General features: G+C 42.4%; 1 protein-coding gene across 1 annotated transcript; it reads right to left on the reverse strand.

Moving 5' to 3' along the window:
* Positions 1 to 1,570: 1,570 nt before the first annotated feature.
* LOC124263428 (cytochrome P450 1A5-like) lies at positions 1,571 to 10,525 on the reverse strand. The gene is made up of 11 exons (XM_046698058.1): positions 10,445 to 10,525; positions 9,143 to 9,311; positions 8,817 to 8,894; positions 7,825 to 7,923; positions 7,511 to 7,604; positions 7,054 to 7,188; positions 6,098 to 6,306; positions 4,207 to 4,335; positions 3,858 to 3,962; positions 2,303 to 2,437; positions 1,571 to 1,815 (listed from the first exon to the last, which is right to left on the reverse strand). Exons 2-11 carry the CDS (start codon positions 9,300 to 9,302, stop codon positions 1,571 to 1,573), a joined length of 1,389 nt encoding a protein of 462 aa, XP_046554014.1. The 5' UTR covers positions 9,303 to 9,311; positions 10,445 to 10,525.
* Positions 10,526 to 19,177: the final 8,652 nt, after the last annotated feature.

The raw sequence follows: 19,177 nt of genomic DNA on the forward strand, positions 1-19,177 counted from the left end.
CAAAAGTACATAGAGATGCAGATATAAGCAGTTACAGAGATTTCAAAGGGAAATAGACACATTGTTTGTTCTGTGCATTAAATAGTAGTACATTCGCGTATACATACTTTCCACACAGAACCACGTACCATTCAGTACCAGGTGACAGGTGAAACAAGTAAATGGTGAGGTGAGGGGAAATTGGGTTTTACGTCGTACTTTAGAATATTTCGCTCATATGACAACGTGCATGCGTGTGTATGTGTATGTGCGGCTGCTTGTACTAGCCCAGACTTAAGCTGGTCTTATAGTGCTAGCCCACTGAGATACCATGCCGCAGTGAATCATGAATACCCCACTCAGACACATTAAACTGACTCCGAGTCGACCAGTCCTTGTTGTAGCCATTAATGCCGAGCGCCAGGCAGGGACCAACAAGTACCATATTTTAACGTCTTTTGGTATGACGCGGTCGGGGATCTAACCCACGACCTTCCGCTCTCCGGGCGGATGCTCTAACCACTACACCACGGAGGCGGTCACAAGTAAATGGAGGTGACACACCTTTTAGTGACTTCAGTATATATCATGCATGTTTCTCTTTGCGTTAATAAAGAATGATAAAGTGTGAATGAAATTTCAACCATGCAACGAAATTCCAGAGTCATATTGAACGTCATATGGCGTGATGTTTGGTGATAGTATTTCATTTGGATAACAGATGATTTAGGTCCGCTTCAATGATTCATCCAACTGTTGTCTCCAGTATACTGACTGACTGACTGACTGAGTTTGGTTTTACGCCGCTTTTAGCAATATTCCAGCAACATCACGGCGGGGAACACCAGAAATGGGCTTCACACATTGTACCCATGTGGGGATTCGAACCCGGGTCTTCGGCGTGACGAGCCAACGCTTTAACCACTAGGCTACCCCACCGCCCCGTCTCCAGTATACAGCGACAGAACCACATGACGATAGAACCACATGACAATAGGAGACAAGAGAGCCGCGTGGCAAGAGGAGAAGATAGAGCCACGTGGCTGGAGGAGACGATAGAGCCACATGGCTAGAGGAGAAGATAGAGCCACATGGCTGGAGGTGACAATGGAACCACATGGCTAGGCTAGAGATGATGATAGAATCACATGTCTAAAGGTGACGACGGAATCACATGGCTATAGGTGACGATGGAACACATGGTAAGAGGTAACGATAGAACCACATGGCAAAAGGTGATTATGAAATCACATAGCTGGAGGCGACGATTTATAGACGAGCTAGATATGACAAAGCACACAATATTTTATATTTAAAGATGGATAACTAATGTATGCTAAGGAAAATGCTTCCATCAACCATTACTTTCTACCAAATTATTCTTACGTAAGCTGACAACATATATTATCAGCATAATTCAGTTATGTGTAAAATTGGTCCTCCAAGTACACATGGACATCGCCTGGATTGTCACATCTTCCCATCTCATGCAAATCTGTTTTTGACGACAACCTGATAGCGCTTAGGCGTAAATGTAAAGCTTCCGTCTTCCGGTTCAAGGTCAGGGGTCACTCCGTCCGGCAGTCGAATCTCAAAACACCTCATGAAGCGAGGCCAAGACAACATGCAGTTCCGGTTTGGCCAAAGCTTCCGCCATACACGCCCTCTTGCCGACAGAGAAAGGCATCCAACTTTCAGACTTCGGTGCAAACCTTCCGGAATCGTCTAGGAAACGTTCGGGATTAAACACTTCCGGTTCCTTCCAGTGTCTTGGATCATGGTGGATAGCGAAGATGTTGGCAAACACCATCGTCCCTTTAGGAATCTCGTAGCCAGCTGCGAAAATATGTCGGAAAGAAAAACAAATTTTAAAAAAAGATGAAAAGTGTAAGTGACTGAGTGAGTGAGTGGGTTGGGGGTTGGATTTTGGGTAAGTGAGTGAGTGGGTGGCTGGGTGGGTTTAGGGCAGGTGGGTGAGTGAGGAGCTTGGAAAACTATTTCAGTTTAAGTACGAAATGAAATATGTTACTTGCAGAAGTCTCGGACTAGCAAACTAAGGGGATCATAATCCTGACAAGTCCGAGGTTCGATCCCTCGGTTTGTGGATCCTGGACAGTTCATGTGTGTAATTCTGTCCTTTTTCAGTTCTAACTGTGGTGCCCTTAAGAGGAACATATTGTAAATATCATCACCATGCCCAATCAGTACTATGTAACTGCCAATGTATACAGACCCAAATAATAGCGCAAATCTTAAATGCTGATATTAAACGTAGTCGTTATGTCAAAGCCTAACATACAGTTCTGTACTGCTCCCGTCTTACCGACAGTTGTATCACAAGTGGTTGAGTGGGGGAGACTCAGAGGCGCCACTGTCCCTTTCCGCATACTCTCATAGAGCACGGCTTCGGTGTACGGCAGCTTGTGTCGCTCGGACAGCATCGGTACTCGCCGCTCACCTGTGAGTGAAAATTGTTTAGAAACAGTCCTTACTGACAGTTTATACTTCTAAACGAGTCTCGGACTTTAGTCCGCTTGAGTCAGAAACGGACCGATGAATTGCAAATTTTATCACTGTACAAAATTGCCACAGAAATATAAATAGTACATAAGCTTATCATTTACTAATACCCAACAGCTTTCTTATATTTGAAAATTTTCCGGACTCCATCAAAAAAGTTCTTTAAGAAACTATCATTAACATTTTGACACAGTTCACTATTTGTTACGAGGGAGGAGTGCAGAGAAAGGGACAGCCAGGTGTGCGAGAAAGGATGGAGACGGCCCAGCACAGGTTAATGAATCAATAACTTGGTGGGCACTTGTGCACGTGCTTCTCTATTGCAATTCATCGGTCCGTTTCTGACTCAAACGGACTGTAGTTGAACACCTAATGCATTTACAGGTTACAATTGGCAATCTTAGTTGACCAAATTCGAGTCTTAGCAGTAAATACAAATTCAGTAAATACAAATCAGGTATTTATCACAAATATGTTCGGCTTCACCAAAGCAAAATGTTACTTTTCAAATAGCAGAGATAGATTCATTACAAATACAAAGAAGGGTGATTATTTACAATGGTATTTACAACGACGTTGAAAATCAGCACCTGATTACTACTGGATAATGTTTTGTAACAGGTAGCTTCATTTGAAATGATCGTCGAATTTTGTTCGTATCATGTGTACCCGCAAATCCGGTCATCTCGCGCAATGCACACCCAATATACGAGATGTGAAATCAAGTTTTTGGTGCAGTGAAAATCAAATTTGGGCAATTGTATTACTTCAGTTGGATTTTGGGTCTAAGTTTGACAACCTTTAAGGTGCAATCGATAAGGCTGTTTCTATTACGATTACAATGTGAAGGAGGCTCTGGTAGACATGACGAGAATATTTCAGTGACAAAATAAAGTACAATGCAATTCCATAAACCATAATAATCCTGTGTGTGACTTGCCTGTTCATGTGTTTGTGACCGGTGATACAGAATGCGCGTCCATTTGACTGATTCAGTAACACCTCATGATGTTGTCGGAATCTTACAAATATTGCATCATCATTATTTTAAGGGTTTTGCCGGTTGTATTGCGATACATCAACGAAAACAGATGTACAAAATGTCGTAAATGTGTTACTCAGATTGAGTATCAGTTACACTGCAAGTAACAAGGCGACCAGGCTCTACAACAGGCATCACTACGCTATAAGTTGTAGGGCTACAAAAACCCGTGGCGTGGCGTGGCGTGGCGTGGCGTAGATACTGTATCCTTCAGCATCGATGTCAAATGCTGTCTAAATGCCTGTGATAAACTTCGCAAACTTCATTTGAAAATGGCACTGACACGAAATGATTTGAATTCTGAAGGTTTTCCTACCCAACACCCTGTCCACTTCCGCATGGAGTTTCGCTTGTACTTCCGGGTAGGCTGCAAGGTACTGGACTGTCCAATACAGAGTCTGTCGAGACGTGTCCAAGCCCGCTGTCAGGTGAAAGTTTATATCGTAAATTACGGTGCAGACTTTTAAAAGACAATAAAACAAAAGTGGGAACTTAATATTCACAATTTAAATATCTGTGTATAGTTACGTTCGATATTGAAGATACATAATTCTATATTGACAAACATTATTATAATTGTGTCTGATCAATTTACCGATATGTTTCAAAGATATTTGTTTCAAGTAGTAGCGATCTTCCTAGTTTCTCGCGATGCTTTTGATTACCTCCGAAAACATCCGATACTGTCTGGCCAAGATGCGTGTTGGTAATCTGTTCTAGTAGCTCCTGGTCCTCTTCCTCCTCTGCCTCTTTCTGGGCAATCAACATGGCGTCTGTGAAGTCACGTTGTGCATCTGAAAAACCAAGTCTTGTGGAGGTAAAAGGGCAACACTTATTGACACAAGCTCAATGTTTTACATAAGGAAATTGATATTTTATGAGGCATGCGTGGTTTTAGAAACATTTATGTTTGATACCTGTAAAGTAAACCATTCGTTAGAAACCTATATAGTGGCCTCGACTCAAATCTTCTCAAAGCAGGGAACCACTCTAACGAATGTTTTCAGATAGACACAGATATACCATCATGTGATGTAGGTTTAAGTGGTTATCTGGAGCGGTGGGGTAGTCTAATGGTTAAAGCGTTGGCTCGTCACGCCGAAGACCCGGGTTCGAATCCCCACATGGGTACAATGTGTGAAGCCCATTTCTGGTGTTCCCCGCCGTGATGTTGCTGGAATATTGCTAAAAGCGGCGTAAAACCAAAACACAGTCAGTCAGTTAAGTGGTTATCTAATTATTTGTGAATATATGAATGGTCTTCCCACCCACTGGGGAAGCGGATTCAGGGTATTACAGCCTCAGTAATGGGGAAATTTCATTTGTGGACAGTACCACCAGTCAGTTCTTTCAGATGTTCATCCCCGCGCTGATATGGAATGAGAAGTTACTTTGGAATCTGATTCCGGATAAGATCTGCATTATGGTATATATTGCACACCCCTCTATCCACCATCCAGTGCTGCTAAGAATATCTGGCATCAAATGTTCACGTTTTAACTTTAAAATCGGCAGACAGATCCGACCAACTTCAGCTAACATTCCCGCACTCTCCGATGTTGACTTAATTGTTTTTTCGCATTTGGTACAGTGATAATGAATTAATTGCAATAACACGTTTCTTCCGATTCGCATACTGCTTTTGTAAGTAAGCGATAAAAACATACGAAGTTATTAGGGAATCGCGAGATATTTTGCACGAAACAGTTCGCTTGTTTTCCGCTGCATGGAAATGCATTTGTTTTGGATTATGGACGCGAGACATTTTGAAGGTCCTTTGTGATGGGACTTTGTCACGTTAACATTTGTCGTACATTTTACTATTCCAAAGGCAATAAAACCATCTCGAAACTGTGAAAATACGATGCCATTAATGTCACAGATCCTTAGGGGGAAATATACGGTAAATACAAGTAGCTCGTGAATTATTTTCATGAGATGTCAATGAATTTGAAGGATCTCCCCGATGATATTATTATAGGCCCAAAACAACCCGTGCTTGTTGTAAGAGGCGACTTTGGTGATTGGGTGGCCAGACTGGGACACCTTGTTGATTGCGTGTCATAGTAACCCTGTGCCGGGATTCGTCCATCGCAACATCGATCAACCACGGTGGAGTCAGGACAAGTCTAGATTATATACAAGCCCGCATCCTCATTTTCCTGAGAGCGACGTTATACAACATACAGACCATTGTAGACCAGATACAACCGCTGATTATACCTTGTGTGACAGACAATATTATTGAATTGCAAAAGAGATGGAGCGAGAGAAAAGTTCTACATTGAAGTGGAGCTTACTTCACTTGCCAACGAAGCTATAGTAGCCACTTGACACAAGATGTCTAGCTCTAAAGACGTCGATAGATACAAGAACTGGTACGTGGTAACTCTTTTGAGACCGGTGAAGATCCGGGTTAGAATCGGTCTTCAGTAACCCACGCTTGACGTAAAAGGCGCCTAACGGGATCGGGTGGTCAGGCTCGCTGACTTGGTTGATGCATGACGTCGTATCCCAGTTGCGTAGTTCGATGCTCATGATGCTCAGAATACCTACCTGCTATAAACGTTTCTCTGTGTGCGTTGATCCTTTTGTACATGAAGTCAAGCATCTCGTCGTTTAGTTTCATGAACTTCCTGAATTTCGCTGTTGGATAAAGTCTTAAAGGAGGGAATACATCCTCCGCGAATCCATTTCCTGTTTCTTGCGAGAAGATGTCAAGTGCCTTACAGACGTTTAGGAACTCTTCATTGTCCGATGAAAACCTAAAACAAAATATTGTTTGGCTTTTTAATACACTCCGCTATCCATACTACTCCAGGTTTATCTGGAGAGGGTCTGTTAAAATAAGTCTGGACTAGACAGTCCAGTGTTTGACGAGAGGAACATAACGTAAGTATGGTACGATGCTATTTGGCAACCAGATCAGCGGGACCTGACCACCCGATCCCGTCAAGCGCCCCTAAGGATAAGAAAATGGTGCTGAAGATCAGTTCTAATTCGGATCTTTCTGGGCGTTATATCTTCAAATATCAACATACATGCCAACGTACATATTGCAGTGGTTGTGCCCATCCCTTCACAAGTAGTACTTTGGTACAAACATCGGGAAACATACAAAACACAAAATAACTGCCACATACTAAGAAGAAGGAATAGATTTGACCAGATGCCGAAATGTCGGAATAAAGGGCAATATCTGTACATTCAATATATTCTGTCCAAAATGTAAAAAGTGTATTAAGGTGATCTATTGGGCGGATGGGAAGACGAAAGACTGACAGAGAGGAGCTTTTATATACTTTTTCAAACATAATATCATTTCATGAGAATATATCTTAACGATCCTAATATCACAGTTCATTTTTGCCGAATGAGTCGTGGGGTAAATAGTATTTTGTTATTATTCTAAACCATTTTCTTTCCACCGGAAATAAACACCATGCAGCTGAACTGTAAAGAAATATGGAGTAATATTTATGTTGCTCACTTCTCATTGAAACAGATCTTGCTGATGATGTTGAAGATGGCGAGGGTTGATGTAGCTGTAGATGTCAAACAGGCCCGTCTCTGTCCCCATCTCTACCGTCACAGCTTCCATAACTTCAGTTATCGTGTCCTGAAACCTCTCGCCTTTCATGTAGTGCCTACAAAACAAACAATCTTTCATAGTTCTAGTTTACCGATGTCACCCCAATAAATGTCTCCAGTGTTTCAGTATTGACATTATTCTTGGCTGGCTTTCCATAAGCATAAAAAATATAAGCGACAAAACCCTTTCTGCACCCATAATAAATCCCTGATGAATGCAGACTCAACTGTACAAATTTAATAATATTATGAGCATGTGTGAGAATACCAGGTCTTGACGAAAACGTGAAGGCATCCTGCTCCACCGGTGGCACCCGTCAGAAACAAAGGCATAAGATACAGTAAGATACGAATCTCTGCATTTGTTTCTCGACTTACTTGAGAGCCCTCAGTGCCAGTTTCCGATGGAGTTGCCACGTCGGTCCATAATCTGTGAAAGCAATGTCCTTGCCTCCCTCGGTGAAAGCCAATCCTGAAATAGTCACATGAACAGTGAAATCTTCGCAGATAATGTGGACATTGTAAGACTTCACAGTGATTGCAAATGTACTTTTCAAAATTTATAGAAATGGTAAACCTAAGCTTTAGTTATGTTTACCATCGCTTGTTGAATGAGAAATATAATTGTGCTTGCAAGAAGTTATTTTGTTGGTTTTATCATATTATTTTATTATGTTTTTTATTGAACGAACCTGAGAACGTCTGCGGCCGTCCCGCAAAGTCCACAGACTTCCCTACGTACGCTTCCTGCACAACCTCCAAGTTGTTGAGAAACACAGTGCGTATTGGACCTACGGGAAACAAGCCATGTTTACAGTCGTTCATAATAAACACCGAACAGATTTTGTCGCAGTACAAAATACCCCAGCTATAAGACCACAGCCTGTGCACGGTGAAATCCATAAAGGTCTCACAGACCTTAGTCTGGACCAGTGAAGATTCGGGTTAGAATTAATCTTTAACAATCCATGCTTGAGGCGACTCCGGGATCGGGTGGTCAGGCTGACTGAGGCTGGGTCAGCTACAGATCGCCGTCTTGTAGCTGGAATAATGCTGAGGGCGATGTTAAACAACAGACAAACATACCATGTTAATGTTAGGTCTTTTGAGTCATGGACTTGTTTATTAAATAAATGCTCAGGATATTGTATATAAAACTGTTTTTTAGCTCCTGAAAAATATTTATTACGTATTGTCCACAGAAAACTCCGTACAATATTGATTACATTTGGATGTGGATTACTGAGACTAAAAGTATAATGAAGGTAAATGACAAAATATTAATGTAACGGGACGCATTGTGCAATTTAGGAGTAGAAGATGAGCACCACCTTTTATTTGTTTGTAATGTCTAAAATGCTCTTAGATCAAATAGTTACCATCTGTATATTGTCAAAAACCTAATGATCATAAGTTTAAATTCCTATCAACTTCTAATAACAGAAGAAACATTTCTGAGAAAATTATGGACTGACACACCAAAACACATAATCGGGACAAACTAGGATTCGAATCCACAATCACGAGCCAGTGGCGTGCACAAAGGCCTCTACGCTTTACAGAGAAATATGGCCCACCAGACGACTGTGCCACCCATGGAAGAATATCGTATTAATTGTCGTTACATCATTGGTTGTATCCTTGAAACTTAGAACAATTTGAACCAATCACAAAGCCGCTTTACCAAGGTTAAGGGTTATCACGGGGCCGTACTTCTTTTCCAGTTGTATCAGCATCCGGAACAGTGACTTGTTTTGTATAGCTGCAATTGATGTAACAAAACACATGTATTTTGATTATTTGTAAACGTTGAAACATATATACGTATATGGGCAGGGCCACACTTAAAATTCTAAGCTATAGAAGCATATAACTTTGAAACCTGAAATGTATTTATGAGTTAAAATTCAAATTTTAGAGAATATTCGCGCAGACTTAAACTCAGGACAGTTTCAAATATGGAGACTTCATATTTTTAACATTTTCCGTCTGCTTTGATGTTCCGCTTACCTAGAATATTGCCAAGCAACAGGAGACCACGTGGTCCCGGTGGAAGCTTGTAACGTTTCCGGGTCATAAAATACACCATTACCGTCACTGCCAAAACCAGCATTAGTGTGATCCGGTACTCCAAAGCAGTTGCACTGATCCATTCCAAAGTTCCAGCCATGATGTTTGACTAAATTGAAAACAAGAGTCACCAGAGGAAGACAAATCCTTGTACAGACGAAAGAATATATCATCTGACTATTACTGTAATTCAACCTTGGTGAGAGTCCTGTGAAGATCTATCTAATATTTCTATCCGAATGCAAGAATAGTATGAGCTATATGCAAAAAAATACCATGTAATTGAGATTTGGAAGTCCTTGCCATGGAAACTGAAGATATATAAATTCAACAAATCCCCAAATAGCAAAAGCCATAACTTGACAACCTGGTCTTGGTATGGCACAGTTTAATAAGTAAATGCCACGTCGTTCAAAGTCCGCAAATAGTACAAGGCACTACTTCAGGATCTGCTTGGTATGTCTGCCAATTTTTCGTTGGAAAATATTGAAGTGGGACCAACAATTACCATATTTTTCGAGAAGGGCTTTACGACGAACTATAATGTGTTATAGGCTGGTTACAGAGTAAATGTTTTCCAAAGAATACTTTCATCACCTTCTGAATTGTTCCAAATGAAAGCCATTTTTCCTATAGAGAGGATCAGACTCGATTGTAGCAGTGAATTGCAGCTAATGTACAAAATTTCGTTAAACAATAAATTAAAATTAATAATTTGATGATTTTTGTTGGATTCAAGACAGCTCCCGGTTAAATTCTTATACCTATAACATGTGGCATTAACAGTGAGTGGGGCGTCCTCCAGAGAACGTACATAGCCAAAATTGATAATATCTGAAATATAAACCTTGAAATTTTAATACACGCATACACACACACACACGCACACGCGCACGCATACACTGCGCCTGTTAACATGTAACGTGTCGTGCTTAAAGATTTTACAAATGACAAAAGTGGAACGTAAGCCACCAGTTTAGACCCTCAAGCAAATAGTTCACGGGCAATTGATATCGCCCAAACCTCCGTCTAAACGACATCCTACATTCACTGAGTGAGATATACCAGAGTTGACATGAAAATTTGAATGTAAGTAGGCATGGCGACTGGGAAAGTCAAATGCACCGACAAGATCTAACTGTGTCACCTGGTGCAGTGAAAATATCCCTGAGATATTCTGTGGGGTTGGTTAGTATTCACAAGACAAACAAATCGAATAGCTCAGAAATGACGGGAACTTACGATTATGAAGATAGATCCGCTTCAGTATGTTTCGAGGTAGCAGCTACCGTGAGACACGGACCCACACAAACAAAACCGAGTATAAATATAGACTGAGGGTGATCACGTGATCTGACTTTCAATCGCTCACGAGGGAGCGAATCATTTTATGGGTCAATAGTTAAGGGTGCAGATAAAAAATCCAACATTTATTTAACAAACAAATGCTCCCCTGATATATATAATAGTTCTGCTTGTCATAAATTTACTGGAACAACACCAATAAACGAAGAAGGAATACAAAACATATTGAAGCACTAGATCAAGATCAACAGTAGAAATTTTGTATTTGTGTACACGTATGAACACCCCTCTCATACACTCATCACACGCACACGCTCGCTCGCTCGCACGCACGCACGCACGCACGCACTCACACACACCCTCCCCAATACGTACGCACGCATGTACGCACGCACGTACCTACAATGATCTACACATTGATTACATTTACGAATTAACGTAATTTCTGAAACTGAGAGTTCATGATAATGTTTTGAAAAAGACAGCCTTTGCTGACCACATACAACCGGAGGCTGTTTGGAGGAGAAACGATTCCCCTTGACATGATGAACGAACTAGTTCGTCTAAAGACGGGTTGGTGGGATCGGCTTTGTCGGGCACGAAGGTCGGGTATACCGAACTCAGGTAAATGCCAAGTCAGCCAGCCGCGTATATCTTCACACAAACACTTCCACATCACCATACACTCTAGGTTGTCTCGACCTCTGCTTAAATGACGGTCTGGGTGAGTGTTGGTGAGTCAGCGTGGAGAGCGCCACGTAACAGAATACACGTTCATGACTTTCACATGACCAATCTGTCATGGCATGGTAAATTAACTTTTGTGCTGGGAAAGAATCAAGTGTTGTCTTACTTCACTGAGGTAGTGTCGCGGTACTTTTGTAACTGTGTGGTTCTTGAATGGTACTGGTCATGGTATTGTACTGGTGTGGTACTGTCATGGTATTTTACTGGTGTGGTGCTGTCATGGTATTGTACAGGTGTGGTACTGGTTATGGTATTGTACAGGTGTGGTACTGGTCATGGTATTGTACAGGTGTGGTACTGGTCATGGTATTGTACAGGTGTGGTACTGGTCATGGTATTGTACAGGTGTGGTGCTGGTCATGGTATTGTACAGGTGTGGTGCTTTCATGGTATTGTACTGGTGTGGTACTGTCATGGTATTGTACAGGTGTGGTACTGGTCATGGTATTGTACAGGTGTGGTACTGGTTATGGTATTGTACAGGTGTGGTACTGGTCATTATATTTTACAAGTGTGGTACTGTTCATGGTATTATTCTGGTATGGTACTGTCATGCTATTGTACTGGTGTGGTACTGGTTATGGTTTTGTACAGGTGTGGTACTGGTTATTGTAATGTACAGGTGTGGTACTGGTCATGGTATTTCACAGGTGTGATACTGGTCATGCCATTGCACGTGTGTGGTACTGGTCATGGTGTTGTACAGGTGTGGTACTGGTCATGGTATTGTGAGGTGTGGGACTGATAATGGTATTGTACAGGTGTGGTACTGGTTATGGTATTGTACAGGTGTGGTATTATACACTGTGGTACATGTCATGGTATTATACAGGTGTGGTACTGGTTATGGTATTGTACATGGTGTTGTACTGGTCATGGTATTGTACAGGTGTGGTACTGGTCATGGTATTGTACAGGTGTGGTACTGGTTATGGTATTGTACAGGTGTGGTACTGGTCATGGTATTGTACAGGTGTGGTACTGGTCATGATATTGTACTGGTATGGTACTGTCATGCTATTGTACTGGTGCGGTACTGTCATGGTATTATACTGGTGTGGCACTGTCATGGTATTGTACAGGTGTGGTACTGGTTATGGTATTGTACAGGTGTGGTACTGGTTATGGTATTGTACAGGTGTGATACTGGTCATGGTATTGTACAGGTGTGGTACTGGTCATGGTATTGTACAGGTGTGGTACTGGTTATGGTATTGTACAGGTGTGGTACTGGTCATGGTATTGTACAGGTGTGGTACTGGTTATGGTATTGTACAGGTGTTGTACTGGTCATGGTATTGTACAGGTGTGGCACCGGTTATGGTATTGTAGAGGTCCGGTACTGGTTATGGTATTGTACAGGTGTGGTACTCGTCATGGTATTGTACAGGTGTGGTACTGGTCGTGGTATTGTACTGGTTTGGTACTGGTTATGGTATTGTACAGCTGTGGAACTGTCATGGTATTGTACAGGTGTTGTACTGGTTATTGTTTTGTACAGGTGTTGTTCTTGTCATGGTATTATACAGGTGTGGTACTGGTTATGGTTTTGTACAGGTGTGGTACTGGTTATGGTATTGTACATGTGTGGTACTGGTCATGGTACTGTACAGGTGTGGTACTGGTTATGGTATTGTACAGGTGTGGTACTGGTTATGGTATTGTACAGGTGTGGTACTGGTCATGGTATTGTACAGGTGTGGTACTGGTCATGGTATTGTACAGGTGTGGTACTGGTTATGGTATTGTACAGGTGTGGTACTGGTCATGGTACAGGTATGGTACAGGTGTGGTACTGGTCATGGTATTGTACAGGTGTGGTACTGGTCATGGTATTGTACAGGTGTGGTACTGGGTATTGTACAGGTGTGGTACTGGTCATGGTATTGTACAGGTGTGGTACTCGTCATGGTATTGTACAGGTGTGGTACTGGTCGTGGTATTGTACAGGTGTGGTACTGGTTATGGTATTGTACAGGTGTGGTACTGGTCATGGTATTGTACAGGTGTGGTACTGGTCATGGTATTGTACAGGTGTGGTACTGGTTATGGTATTGTACAGGTGTGGTACTGGTCATGGTATTGTACAGGTGTGGTACTGGTTATGGTATTGTACATGTGTGAATTACTGGTCATGGTATTGTACAGGTGTGGTACTGGTTATGGTATTGTATTGAGGTGTGGTACTGGTTATGGTATTGTACAGGTGTGGTACTGTCATGGTATTGTACAGGTGTGGTACTGGTCGTGGTATTGTACTGGTGTGGTACTGGTTATGGTATTGTACAGGTGTGGTACTGGTCATGGTATTGTACAGGTGTTGTACTGGTTATTGTATTGTACAGGTGTCTTGTCATGGTATTATACAGGTGTGGTACTGGTTATGGTTTTGTACAGGTGTGGTACTGGTCATGGTATTGTACATGTGTTGTACTGGTCATGGTATTGTACAGGTGTGGTACTGGTTATGGTATTGTACAGGTGTGGTACTGGTTATGGTATTGTACAGGTGTGGTACTGGTCATGGTATTGTACAGGTGTGGTACTGGTCATGGTATTGTACAGGTGTGGTACTGGTCATGGTATTGTACAGGTGTGGTACTGGTCATGGTATTGTACAGGTGTGGTACTGGTTATGGTATTGTACAGGTGTGGTACTGGTCATGGTATTGTACAGGTGTGGCAACCGGTTATGGTATTGTAGAGGTGTGGTACTGGTTATGGTATTGTACAGGTGTGGTACTGGTCATGGTATTGTACAGGTGTGGTACTGGTCATGGTATTGTACTGGTTTGGTACTGGTTATGGTATTGTACAGGTGTGGTACTGGTCATGGTATTGTACTGGTGTGGAACTGTCATGGTATTGTACATGTGTTGTACTGGTTATTGTTTTGTACAGGTGTTGTTGTTGTCATGGTATTATACAGGTGTGGTACTGGTTATGGTTTTGTACAGGTGTGGTACTGGTTATGGTATTGTACATGTGTGGTACTGGTCATGGTATTGTACAGGTGTGGTACTGGTTATGGTATTGTACAGGTGTGGTACTGGTTATGGTATTGTACAGGTGTTGTACTGGTCATGGCATTGTACAGGTGTGGTACTGGTCATGGTATTGTACAGGTGTGGTACTGGTACTGGTATTGTACAAGTGTGGTATTGTTCATGGTATTGTACAGGTGTGGTACTGGTCATGGTATTGTAGAGGTGTGGTACTGGTTATGGTATTGTACAGATGTGGTCCTGGTCATGGTATTGTACAGGTGTGGTACTGGTCATGGTCTTGTACAGGTGTGGTACTGGTTATGGTATTGTACAGATGTGGTACTGGTCATGGTATTGTACAGGTGTGGTACTGGTCGTGGTATTGTACAGTTGTGGTACTGGTGATGGTATTCTACAGGTGTGGTACTGGTCATGGTATTGTACAGGTGTGGTAATGGTAAAGGTATTGTACAGATGTGGTACTGGTACTGGTATTGTACAAGTGTGGTATTGTTCATGGTATTGTACAGGTGTGGTACTGGTCATGGTATTGTTGAGGTGTGGTACTGGTTATGGTATTGTACAGATGTGGTCCTGGTCATGGTATTGTACAGGTGTGGTACTGGTCATGGTCTTGTACAGGTGTGGTACTGGTTATGGTATTGTACAGATGTGGTACTGGTCATGGTATTGTACAGGTGTGGTACTGGTCGTGGTATTGTACAGTTGTGGTACTGGTGATGGTATTCTACAGGTGTGGTACTGGTCATGGTATTGTACAGGTGTGGTACTGGTAAAGGTATTGTACAGATGTGGTACTGGTGATGGTACTGTACAGGTGTGGTACTGGTGATGGTATTGTACAGGTGTGGTACTGGATATGGTATTGTACAGGTGTGGTACTGGTCATGGTATTGTACAGGTGTGGTACTGGTCATGGTATTGTAGAGGTGTGGTACTGGTTATGGTATTGTACAGGTGTGGTACTGGTCATTATATTTTACAAGTGTGGTACTGTTCATGGTATTATTCTGGTATGGTACTGTCATGCTATTGTACTGGTGTGGTACTGGTTATGGTTTTGTACAGGTGTGGTACTGGTTATTGTAATGTACAGGTGTGGTACTGGTCATGGTATTTCACAGGTGTGATACTGGTCATGCCATTGCACGTGTGTGGTACTGGTCATGGTGTTGTACAGGTGTGGTACTGGTCATGGTATTGTAGAGGTGTGGTACTGATAATGGTATTGTACAGGTGTGGTACTGGTTATGGTATTGTACAGGTGTGGTAACGGTCATGGTATTATACAGCCGTGGTACATGTCATGGTATTATACAGGTGTGGTACTGGTTATGGTATTGTACAGGTGTGGTACTGGTCATGGTATTGTACAGGTGTGGTACTGGTTATGGTATTGTAGAGGTGTGGTACTGGTTATGGTATTGTACAGGTGTGGTACTGGTCATGGTATTGTACAGGTGTGGTACTGGTCATGGTATTGTACAGGTGTGGTACTGGTCATGGCTATTGTACTGGTGTGGTACTGGTCATGGTATTGTACAGGTGTGGTACTGGTCATGGTATTGTACAGGTGTGGTACTGGTTATGGTATTGTACAGTTGTGGTACTGGTTATGGTATTGTACAGGTGTGATACTGGTCATGGTATTGTACAGGTGTGGTACTGGTCATGGTATTGTACAGGTGTGGTACTGGTTATGGTATTGTACAGGTGTGGTACTGGTCATGGTATTGTACAGGTGTGGTACTGGTTATGGTATTGTACATGTGTTGTACTGGTCATGGTATTGTACAGGTGTGGTACTGGTCATGGTATTGTAGAGGTGTGGTACTGGTTATGGTATTGTACAGGTGTGGTACTCGTCATGGTATTGTACAGGTGTGGTACTGGTCGTGGTATTGTACAGGTGTGGTACTGGTTATGGTATTGTACATGTGTTGTACTGGTCATGTTTTTTTTACATGTGTGGCACCGGTTATGGTATTGTAGAGGTCCGGTACTGGTTATGGTATTGTACAGGTGTGGTACTCGTCATGGTATTGTACAGGTGTGGTACTGGTCATGTGGTATTGTACAGGTTGTGGTACTGGTTATGGTATTGTACAGGTGTGTACTGGTCATGGTATTGTACAGGTGTGGTACTGGTCATGGTATTGTACAGGTGTGGTACTGGTTATGGTATTGTACAGGTGTGGTACTGGTCATGGTATTGTACAGGTGTGGTACTGGTTATGGTATTGTACATGTGTTGTACTGGTCATGGTATTGTACAGGTGTGGCACCGGTTATGGTATTGTAGAGGTCCGGTACTGGTTATGGTATTGTACAGGTGTGGTACTCGTCATGGTATTGTACAGGTGTGGTACTGGTCGTGGTATTGTACTGGTTTGGTACTGGTTATGGTATTGTACAGCTGTGGAACTGTCATGGTATTGTACAGGTGTTGTACTGGTTATTGTTTTGTACAGGTGTTGTTCTTGTCATGGTATTATACAGGTGTGGTACTGGTTATGGTTTTGTACAGGTGTGGTACTGGTTATGGTATTGTACATGTGTTGTACTGGTCATGGTACTGTACAGGTGTGGTACTGGTTATGGTATTGTACAGTTGTGGTACTGGTTATGGTATTGTACAGGTGTGATACTGGTCATGGTATTGTACAGGTGTGGTACTGGTCATGGTATTGTACAGGTGTGGTACATGGTTATGGTATTGTACAGGTGTGGTACTGGTCATGGTATTGTACAGGTGTGGTACTGGTTATGGTATTGTACATGTGTTGTACTGGTCATGGTATTGTACAGGTGTGGCACCGGTTATGGTATTGTAGAGGTCCGGTACTGGTTATGGTATTGTACAGGTGTGGTACTCGTCATGGTATTGTACAGGTGTGGTACTGGTCGTGGTATTGTACTGGTTTGGTACTGGTTATGGTATTGTACAGGTGTGGTACTGGTCATGGTATTGTACTGGTGTGGAACTGTCATGGTATTGTACAGGTGTTGTACTGGTTATTGTTTTGTACAGGTGTTGTTGTTGTCATGGTATTATACAGGTGTGGTACTGGTTATGGTTTTGTACAGGTGTGGTACTGGTTATGGTATTGTACATGTGTTGTACTGGTCATGGTACTGTACAGGTGTGGTACTGGTTATGGTATTGTACAGGTGTGGTACTGGCTATGGTATTGTACATGTGTTGTACTGGTCATGGCATTGTACAGGTGTGGTACTGGTCATGGTATTGTATAGGTGTGGTACTGGTACTGGTATTGTACAAGTGTGGTATTGTTCATGGTATTGTACTGGTGTGGTACTGGTCATGGTATTGTAGAGGTGTGGTACTGGTTATGGTATTGTACAGATGTGGTCCTGGTCCTGGTCTTGTACAGGTGTGGTACTGGTTATGGTATTGTACAGATGTGGTACTGGTCGTGGTATTGTACAGTTGTGGTACTGGTGATGGTATTCTACAGGTGTGGTACTGGTCATGGTATTGTACAGGTGTGGTAATGGTAAAGGTATTGTACAGATGTGGTACTGGTACTGGTATTGTACAAGTGTGGTATTGTTCATGGTATTGTACTGGTGTGGTACTGGTCATGGTATTGTAGAGGTGTGGTACTGGTTATGGTATTGTACAGATGTGGTACTGGTCATGGCATGGTATTGTACAGGTGTGGTAACTGGTCGTGGTATTGTACAGTTGTGGTACTGGTGATGGTATTCTACAGGTGTGGTACTGGTCATGGTATTGTACAGGTGTGGTAATGGTAAAGGTATTCTACAGATGTGGTACTGGTGATGGTATTGTTCAGGTGTGGTACTGGTGATGGTATTGTACAGGTGTGGTACTGGTTATGGTATTGTACAGGTGTGGTACTGGTCATGGTATTGTACAGGTGTGGTACTGGTCATGGTATTGTACAGGTGTGGTACTGGTTATGGTATTGTACAGGTGTGGTAATGGCAAAGGTATTCTACAGATGTGGTACTGGTGATGGTATTGTACAGGTGTGGTACTGGTGATGGTATTGTACTGATGTGGTACTGGTGATGGTACTGTACAGGTGTGGTACTGGTGATGGTATTGTGCAGGTGTGGTACTGGATATGGTATTGTACAGGTGTGGTACTGGTCATGGTATTGTACAGGTGTGGTACTGGTCATGGTATTGTACAGGTGTGGTACTGGTTATGGTATTGTACAGGTGTGGTAATGGTAAAGGTATTCTACAGATATGGTACTGGTGATGGTATTGTACAGGTGTGGTACTGGTGATGGTATTGTACTGATGTGGTACTGGTGATGGTACTGTACAGGTGTGGTACTGGTGATGGTATTGTACAGGTGTGGTACTGGATATGGTATTGTACAGGTGTGGTACTGGTCATGGTATTGTACAGGTGTGGTACTGGTCATGGTATTGTACAGGTGTGGTACTGGTTATGGTTTTGTACAGGTGTGGTACTGGTTATTGTAATGTACAGGTGTGGTACTGGTCATGGTATTTCACAGGTGTGATACTGGTCATGCCATTGCACGTGTGTGGTACTGGTCATGGTGTTGTACAGGTGTGGTACTGGTCATGGTATTGTACAGGTGTGGTACTGATAATGGTATTGTACAGGTGTGGTACTGGTTATGGTATTGTACAGGTGTGGTAATGGTCATGGTATTATACAGGTGTGGTACATGTCATGGTATTATACAGTTGTGGTACTGGTTATGGTATTGTACATGTGTTGTACTGGTTATGGTATTGTACAGGTGTGGTACTGGTTATGGTATTGTACAGGTGTGGTACTGGTTATGGTATTGTACAGGTGTGGTACTGGTCATGGTATTGTACAGGTGTGGTACTGGTCATGGTATTGTATAGGTGTGGTACTGCTCATGATATTGTACTGGT

Source organism: Haliotis rubra, unplaced genomic scaffold, assembly GCF_003918875.1.
Source record: "Haliotis rubra isolate DU_JTF1 unplaced genomic scaffold, ASM391887v1 Scf881, whole genome shotgun sequence".
Classification (NCBI taxonomy): Eukaryota; Metazoa; Mollusca; class Gastropoda; order Lepetellida; family Haliotidae; genus Haliotis; species Haliotis rubra.

Coding starts and splice junctions, on each gene's coding strand:
- LOC124263428 (XM_046698058.1), bottom strand. CDS start 9,302: ATGGCTGGAACTTTGGAATGGATCAGTGCAACTGCTTTGGAGTACCGG. Junction 7,924..8,816: donor CGTGATAACCCTTAACCTTG/GTAAAGCGGCTT, acceptor TGTTTCCCGTAG/GTCCAATACGCACTGTGTTT. Junction 3,963..4,206: donor AGTATCGGATGTTTTCGGAG/GTAATCAAAAGC, acceptor TTCACCTGACAG/CGGGCTTGGACACGTCTCGA.